Source organism: Physcomitrium patens, chromosome 6 (genome assembly GCF_059467195.1).
Source record: "Physcomitrium patens ecotype Gransden chromosome 6, ASM5946719v1, whole genome shotgun sequence".
Taxonomy (NCBI): Eukaryota; Viridiplantae; Streptophyta; class Bryopsida; order Funariales; family Funariaceae; genus Physcomitrium; species Physcomitrium patens.
The window spans coordinates 2,277,249-2,285,584 of NC_143415.1; the positions used below are offsets into that span (position 1 = coordinate 2,277,249).

The window sequence follows — 8,336 nt, forward strand, 5'->3', positions numbered from 1 at the left end:
AGGAAATTGTCATAGGAGTTATAACTCACAGAAGTAAAGCTTGATTTTCCAAATAATATGTTAAAAAATAGAAAAATTTACTTCAACAAAACTACCTCCAACTCAGCATATCATAAATAAATACTATCTCACATTATTCACACAATTGAGCTTTGCTTAGGGTTTCCAGACAGGGCAGAATATGGTTATCAGTGCCGAGAGAACGTCAGGGAACGGGAGCTCGCAAGCTTGGTAACGGCGGCAATGAACACGGCGCCACGTCACCTCGTCATGGACGGCGTTTGTTCGGAAATTTCTCGCTCTCGCCGCTCGCAGAGGAAGTTTCTAGGGGGCTTCCTCTGAGGACCCGTGAGGAGGCTCTTCTGGAGGTGGAGGAGATGGCACATTCCATCCGGAACATGTCGCCGAGATCACAAACAAGGACCCGCGACCCTAGACCCTCCTCGATCGATCGAATGAATCATCCACTCGCTCGCCAAGGTCAACAATCAAACAAAGAAACGAACAAGCAAACAATCCGCTCCCCTGGTTTCTACTTGCCTTGCTTTCAATGCAACCTGTTGGTTCTCCCATGACTATCGGCTGTTTCGGTGCTTGCAGTTCCGCAGATTCGCCGCATTGGAGCTAGTCTTCATTATCGGAGGATTTTTCGGTGATTCCCCGTTTGGCAATGCCTTTTTGTTTTGTTTGAGCTTTTGGTGCGCATTTGCAAGGTTGATTGCCGCATTTGGGCGACTGGAACCCTCAGGATCATTTGAGGTGGGAATGTATGCACGAGCTGTTGCGTGGTTGAGGTCCTATGGATGTGCGTGTGCCGTGGGTGGTAGGGAGGTCGCTAATCTCGACCCGCGATGTCTAGATTCTGGGTTTAGGAATGTTGAGCCTGCTTGTGATATCTTTTGAGTGAGTGTTCTCGAATCCTGGGTCGGATTGCGGTGTACTGGTGCTGACGACGGGGTGTTGCGCAGATTCGCCTGGATCGCAGAAATAGTGGTTTGGTGGGGTTATCCTCTTGGCCGCAATGGTGAAGCGGTGGTCTGGGTTGTTGCTTCTGCTGTTTGTTCTAGCTTGTGTCGCCGTCGAAATCCAAAGATGTCATTCTTTGGAGGAAGAGGTAGAGGAGGACATTATGCACCCTGTGGAGGATGGGCTTGAGGAGGAGGACGAACTGGAAGATTTAGACGAAGGGTTGGAGGATGTTACAGGCGATCCCGGTAGTTATTCCTCCTCCGCGGATGTCATAGCTGCCAGCAAGGTGGCCAATGTGAATGATCAGGATGTGGAGAGAGTGATTGCAAAGTATGAGTTCGTTTTGTTGTTGGGGTACGCTCCCTGGTGCACCCAAAGCCAGGAGCTTCTTCCTGAATTCGCGGCGGCTTCCGTTCAGCTATCAGACCTCGGAAATCCTACGGTGCTAGCCAAGCTGGATGCTGTCAATAATCCATCCGCTGCGGCGCGATACGAGATCCGCGGATATCCCACTCTTATCCTCTTCGTTAACGGTTCCCGAGACGATTATAGTGGAGGCCACTCCAGGTTATGTTCAGCTTACTTTTAATTGTTGATGAAATCTACGCACCTCACTTCTGTAATGAGAGCATTGCGCTGTTGCGCGGCTAACCCATTTAGAGCTTCTCATTACCAACTTACTAGGCAGTTATTCAATTAATCCAGCTGTGGAGGTGTGCAGGGAGGAGATTGTTCTTTGGGTACTTAAGAAGACAGGGTCCGCTATTACGACTATTTTGAGCAAAGAGTCGGCAGAGTCTTTCTTGAGCAGGAATGTGACTGCAGTGATTGGTTACTTCGACAATCTAGACGTGAGTCTCTCGCATTGCCTTGGCATTTGTCACTTGTCTAGACAATGTGGGCATGAAAAGTGGTAGTTTGTACATTAATTCGCTGTCCTTGGTATTGAGGCTCTTATTTCGAATGTATCTGCAGAGCCCCGAGCATGATGCGTTTGCTGCAGCGGCCAAATTAGATCTCGACACCGAGTTTGTGTCAACTACAAATATAGAAGTTACTCTTCTTTTGTCCCAAGGCGCACCAATTAGCAGCCCTCCATTTATTGCACTGTGCAAGCAAGAACCCGAGCGTTTGTCTGTGTTTGGTATGGGTTCTTAATTCATCTACTTGGTTTCTTTGTGGTTGTAGATATTCGTAAAACCAAGAATGTTACGTGTGTTGTCTTCTAATGTCTTCCAAATATAGTGGTTGGGGGATCACGATACGATCAAATCATCATAGTTTTAGGACTTATGAGGTACCCGTCCTTGATGATCTCTAAAATAGACCTTCACGAGTCATGTAAGGGACCTTGTTATGATGATGCAGGTGGCAGTTTCAATGCAGAGGAGATCGATTCATTCGTGAAGCTCAACAAGTACCCTCTTGTCACCGTATTGAATTCCAAGAATGCCAATTTGGTCTATGCGAGCCCACTGAAGTTGCATGTATAGAATTTCGTCAACTCCTCTTGAATCTGTTCTCTTGCAGGATTATGCTACTTTTCCTATGCACCAGTTTGAAATTGATCCTTTGATGCAATTTCAGTACTTGAGCTGTCGTAGGATACACTACGATACCTGGTTATCTGTTCTATAGTAGGATAAGCTTATGGTCGTCAGGTCCCTAGTGTCTCCATATAATAGAGTGAATTTTTGTAAGGAACCTCCTGCGTGAGACAGTGGCTCATTACTACCTTTAGGAAAGTATAGTTCCTTTCAATATTGCTCCCAACCGGGGCATTGATCTTCGAAAGCAATGATAAAAAGGTGCTTCTTTGTTGCAGCTCTTGCTATTTGCGGAAAGTAAGGATGATTATGTGAAACCTTTGTATCTGGAAGCAGCGAGGCACTTCAAGGGAAAGGTTTGTAAATAGGTTGTACTATCACTTGGTCTTTCATTTGCAGTATCCTACAATCTTATTTTTGAAGCAATTTTTCTTAAATTACTTTCAATAAACTACTTTTCAAGTTGGCTGAAAAATCATTCTTTTTTAAAAAAATATGAGGCTTCTGGATGTTCATTTAGGACAAGTAGGAAATCAGGAGCAATGTTAAAATGCACAAGATAATGATTCCTCTTGTAAATTTTCTCTAAAAGATTTAAAAAGACAGATTATGCAACTGCATAGAACTTCCACCCTGACATTCGATCGTACTGTTTTCACGCAGGTCATGTTTTTGGCGATTGATTTAAAGGATGAGGAGTTTTCAAAGCCTATGCTTGCTGTGTACGGTTTAGACACAGCCAAACCAGTTGTAAGTACTGCCTCCAAATTGTTAGATGTGCCTACTTGATCCTTTATCTCGTTTTGTCACCAAGTTGAAGTACCAAATCTGCCAGGCTTCAGGATCCGACATATCAGAAGAAATGGTCTGAGTTGATCACTGCTCTTGGGTGCTTCAAATTTCAGGTTTTTTGACTGTCCATTGGCTTTCTTGGTTTTCTTACATAAGTTGATTGTACAGGTTGCTGGTCTTGACAATGAGGATGGATCAAGGTATCTTTTGGAGTCGGATCTCACTGTGGAGAGTTTGAAGGTAAATAGAATGAATCCAGCTCGCATCTTTGTATTCACACTGTCCAGCAGTTTGAGCCACCTACATGTATTCTTTTCTGTGACCTACATAGCTTTTGAAGCGTAGAACCTTTTGAAGAGTATCTGCTAGTCTTTCCAAATTGTAGTAAGCATTTCCCATGCTTTTATGCTGTTAATCAATCCTCACGTTTGCAGCCGTGTGATCTCTGTGTGACATGAGGTAGTTAAGTTGCATCATACATGCAAATTCATGTGACTTGATTATTTCGATGGTAATGCAGGATTTTGCTGCAGATTTCTACGCTAGAAAGCTTCCTCTATACTATAAGTCTGATCCTGTTCCTGCTCAGGTGCATCTTGGTGAATTTGACCTTTTTTTTTTTCTTTTTTTTTTCTTTTTTTTTGAATATTTATTAGTTCTCTAACCATTTGTACTAATTTCAGCACATATTTTGGGGACCTTTTTCTGCTAAACTGCGCATGTTTTCTGATTTTTTAGCTGCCTTATTTGGATGATATATCAGTATTGTAGAACGCGTTGCGTGTAATCCAAACTTCCAGTTTCTGATTCTAGCTTGAATTTTGGTGTTATTTGCAGAATGATGGTCTGGTTAAGATAGTTGTGGGGAAGACTGTCGAGAAGATCGTGATGGATGACACGAAGGATGTTTTTCTTTTTGTAATGTCCTTTTTCTATACTTGCTAATGATTCCAGTATGGTTGATAAAGATGTGCGCGCGCGCTCGCTCATATACATGTTTAGGTGTTTTAAATATTTTTTTGTATTCAAAAGATAAGGAAAAAATTGTACAAATATATAGATTAATGGAGAGGAGTGGTGAAGTGTGGGTTCATTAATTCCTTCAAGCTGTTCTTCCGGTTCATATTTCGACTGTCGCTGCTGAAGTTACCAGTGGGTGCTAATTTATGACTGGTTTTGGGTTTGAATTTCGGATAGGTGCATGCCCCTTGGTGCGCAACCTGTGAGAAAGTTGGTCGAAATTTTGAGAAGTTGGCCAAGCATGTCCAAGATGTGTCATCTCTTGTGATGGCCAAGTACGATGCGAACTCAAATGAGCACCCAATTTTGATGGTAAGCTATATGATTCCTCTTGTGGGTTTTTGGCAGAAAATTGAGATTTACTTTTTTTTATTGTTGAGATGTTCCTGAAGTTGCTTCTTTGAGCCTTACAGTTTGTCATTCGCAAGTAATGACGATATGCTTTTATTTCACTTCGTAGTGGGTTCGTTTTGATACTCAAATGTTAAGGACAAGTTTTCAATGCCGACGTCGACTCGCACTATGTGATGTTAAGATACTCGGAAACGGCATGGGTCAATTAATTTCTTTGTTTCGTTTAGTGAAGTAACCGAAGCTGAGTGTTTAGATTAATGGTAGGTTACAATGCGTGGATTTTTTTTGCTGCAGGAAGTACCCAACTATCCATCGCTTTTACTGTATCCTGCTGGCCGGAAGTCGAGTTCACCGGTGTCTACATATCCATTACCCTTCTTGAAAACTCTATTCCTTTCTAGAACGCTTTATTTTATTTTATTTTATTTTGTATATTTTTTAGTTGGGAAAATGAATTTCATATCAAACAATGAGAAAAAATGGCACAATGTAGATTGTCTCATCAACACGCAATATTTTGGTACTAGCTATTTTGGTATGTAGAGCTGCTTTCGTTGAGAATTTTCAGAAATGTTCTGAAGAGCTGAAGTGAAAGACACCGAGTAATTCACGCTGATAAGTTGAGCGATCAACAGTTATGATCAAGATCCTGAACTCGGAATTGTCGTTTCTGCAGTTATTGGCGAAGTCACAAGGTAGCTGGAAAAAGCTCTTGGCATTCTTGAAAGAAAATGTCGCCATTCCGTTTCCGGTGAAGGATGGCAATGATGTAGCGGATTCCGAGGGTCGAAAGGAAACACATATTGACGAACCGGCTGTCACTCAGCAGCAGCAGCCAGAGCTGAAGGACGAGCTTTGATCCTAGTCTCTGATCAAGGCTGTAATGGCTCCATTTCTGAAGGCTTCTCATAGATTCTGATCTGAAGTAGTGTCGAAGTAGGAGTTTGAATGACATCCCAGTCATTTTCGTGTCCTCGGAAGTTCCACATGAAATATGTAACCTTGAACGTCGCTAGACATTAGTGCGACTTGAATTGGGCGGATGTGAAGAGGTGTTGCTGATGACACCCTCCTTTGGAAGTTCTATTGCAGAATAATCTCGGACGTACATGCGTACCTTTATCTGGACGACAATTTGCACACGAACAATTAGACTAACTATTAATTTAACTATTAATCAAAAAAGAACAAAATAGTGCTTTCACCAGGTGGGTTCAGGTATTCTGTCCCAAGCCGAATGATGGTGGTAGTAAGAAGCCTGCACTTCCAACATATCCCCAGCCACGGAAATTGGACCCAACATGGTCTAAGCAAAAATCACAGTTTTGTTGATTCCAGAGTAACTCTGTGGTATCGAAGTAGATGTAGCAGACAGTACATTTTACATTGAGTGAATATTGTTACAAATATTCTTTCTTATTTATCTGACATGTAGAGGGTGAAAAGACGACATAGCAATCTATTTTTAATATCCTGGTACTGTTGATGCAGAGTTGGCTTAAGAGGACGAAGAATAAGAACTATAACACGCAAATTATCCAGCCAATTGCCATCTAGTGTGTATGATTTAACCACTTTTTGACATTCCGATTACCCTTCTACTTCTTATTTTATTTTTTTTTCTCTTTCTCTTTCTTTCATATTCGTTGTTATCAATTTTTTCTAATTTTGATCTTTGGTATAATCTACCAATATTTCTAAAATAAAAACTTTATTTATGGGGCCAAAAGTTCCTATCTAATTCTTAGACACTTCTATCATAATGTTTTTTCTTTCTATAATTACAACAATATTACATTTGGATCATAAATTTTTTGATTAATTTTCTACAAACATCTTTATTTTTTTAATTAGACACTATTATATGATAAATTAATATTTTATTTATATTAAATTGTGAGTAGAAGAGCATCAATCAATGCTTCCATATCATCTTGTATTAAATCTTGTCTTTTCTATAAAATATTATCCAATTATGTAGCATGTTCTTAGAATTAAAACTAATTGGCAAAGTTTAGCATTTTTTTCCTTAAATAAACCAACAATATTCTTATATTCTTGAAAGATTGAAATAATAGGCAAATTCAAAGCTGGAAAAATGGAGGTAAGTGTAACCTAAAATCTCTTATAAGCATCTTGTTGTATAATTAGCTTGAGATGGCTATGCAAGTTTGTTACTTTTCTATAGCTATCAAGACTTTCTAATTGTATATATACATAATGTTGTATGTTGTTAGGACTTTAGGTCTTATCGCTACATTCTTTATTTTTATTTTTTTTGTTGATTGCACTAATAGAATTAATGATAATAAATTTTATGTTTTAATGCTTTTAAATGTAATCATCCATGTTTTAGCTCAATTATATACCTACATTTATTTATAAATCCAAAAATTTATCATTTGCTATTTCACTTTTCTTTTTTATTCTCTAATCAAATAACATGCTTCTACATACTTTTTAAATTTCATCTTTTAATCTATTTGATTGTGCATGGCTCTTAGATGTTGAATTCAAGCATTGATCATCCTATTTTATATATATATATATATATATATATATATTTTTTTTTAATTTTATTGCAACCAAATTCTTATAAGTACCTAATATTATAAATTCTTTGTAAATAAAACCAACTACAAACAAGCAAGGTATTCTAGTCTATGAAGATGTTTAAAATAATAATAAGAAGAAGATTGTTGACTTAAACTTACAACTTCCATCTTTTATTGGAATTTAGAATCATTTTTTTTATTTATTTTTTTAGTTTAATTGAATAAGGATTATCTTGTCTTTTCTTCTAAAGTTTTCTTTAGGCTACTTATCATGAATCAAATAGCTTTATAGAATTAATGTGAAAAAATCTTTAATGTAATCTAAATAAAATATTCGATAGCTCCAAGGTCATTTGTAGTATCTTGGTTCTAGAATGTCTTTATAATCAAAGTTGGGATTAATGACTAAGAAGTACAAAATCATGATTTTTTTGTGTACTTTCTTTGTTTTTTAAAGAAAATAAAAAATAAAAAAATTTGATAATGCTTTTTAATAGAACAATTTAAACTTGTAATTTTAGAGTTGATTAAAAGAGCCACCAAAAAAATTAGTCGAGAAGATTTATCCTCAATAGATCAAGCAATAGCTACATGATTTAAAAATTATATTACCGACTACAGTTTCACGTGAAATAGTTGTCACAAGGAAACTGATGGAATTTCATGAAAATTCTTAGCTAGTATAGGCCTGGTTAAATGACTCTGCACAGGCTTTTTAAAGAAAATCGGAAATCAAATGCCCCAATGAGTCTCACCTGTGTCAGACATTAGTTGCTACTGATTACACCTCATCAGTACATGAGACTTAATCAAATGTTTTAATTTAAGGTTAAGATCCGATAACCAAAATTTTGGAGCTCCGTCCATGTGGCCTAGTTTTTGCTGCAATTCCGTGTTTTCTGAGATAGAGATGTTGCATCATTGGGTATGGTCGGTTGGTCCTGAAATTAGCCCAATTTCCCCGCGTCAGGTTGCGACTCTCGGCTCTGGATATTGCATACTTCAGGTGATGGGCCCGTGGAGGGACATGGCGAGAAGCTGCGTTTTCGCTACCTCGACAGAGAACACAGAAAAAAACATACTTTATGTGCCGCCCATT

At 38.7% G+C, this 8,336-nt stretch overlaps 1 protein-coding gene across 4 annotated transcripts; it reads left to right on the forward strand.

Annotated features, from left to right (window-relative positions):
* Positions 1-424: 424 nt before the first annotated feature.
* LOC112283920 (protein disulfide isomerase-like 1-5) lies at positions 425-5,810 on the forward strand. Of its 4 annotated transcripts, none has more exons than XM_024523323.3 (13): positions 425-652; positions 969-1,536; positions 1,691-1,820; positions 1,945-2,113; positions 2,338-2,456; positions 2,795-2,872; positions 3,180-3,266; positions 3,477-3,548; positions 3,829-3,897; positions 4,146-4,226; positions 4,506-4,640; positions 4,977-5,036; positions 5,359-5,810. In XM_024523323.3, exons 2-13 carry the CDS (start codon positions 1,022-1,024, stop codon positions 5,539-5,541), a joined length of 1,698 nt encoding a protein of 565 aa, XP_024379091.1. In that variant the 5' UTR covers positions 425-652; positions 969-1,021; the 3' UTR covers positions 5,542-5,810. The 4 variants fall into 4 exon arrangements, with proteins under 4 accessions (XP_024379091.1, XP_024379087.1, XP_090107030.1 ...); XM_090250904.1 differs by having other exon boundaries at positions 458-759; XM_024523319.3 differs by having other exon boundaries at positions 4,977-5,810.
* Positions 5,811-8,336: the final 2,526 nt, after the last annotated feature.

Excerpts from the sequence above, each read along its gene's own strand:
- LOC112283920 (XM_024523319.3), top strand. The coding sequence starts at position 1,022 with ATGGTGAAGCGGTGGTCTGGGTTGTTGCTTCTGCTGTTTGTTCTAGCT. Across the intron at positions 3,549-3,828 it reads TCACTGTGGAGAGTTTGAAG|GATTTTGCTGCAGATTTCTA; the intron begins GTAAATAGAATG and ends ATGGTAATGCAG. Across the intron at positions 4,641-4,976 it reads ATGAGCACCCAATTTTGATG|GAAGTACCCAACTATCCATC; the intron begins GTAAGCTATATG and ends TTTTTGCTGCAG.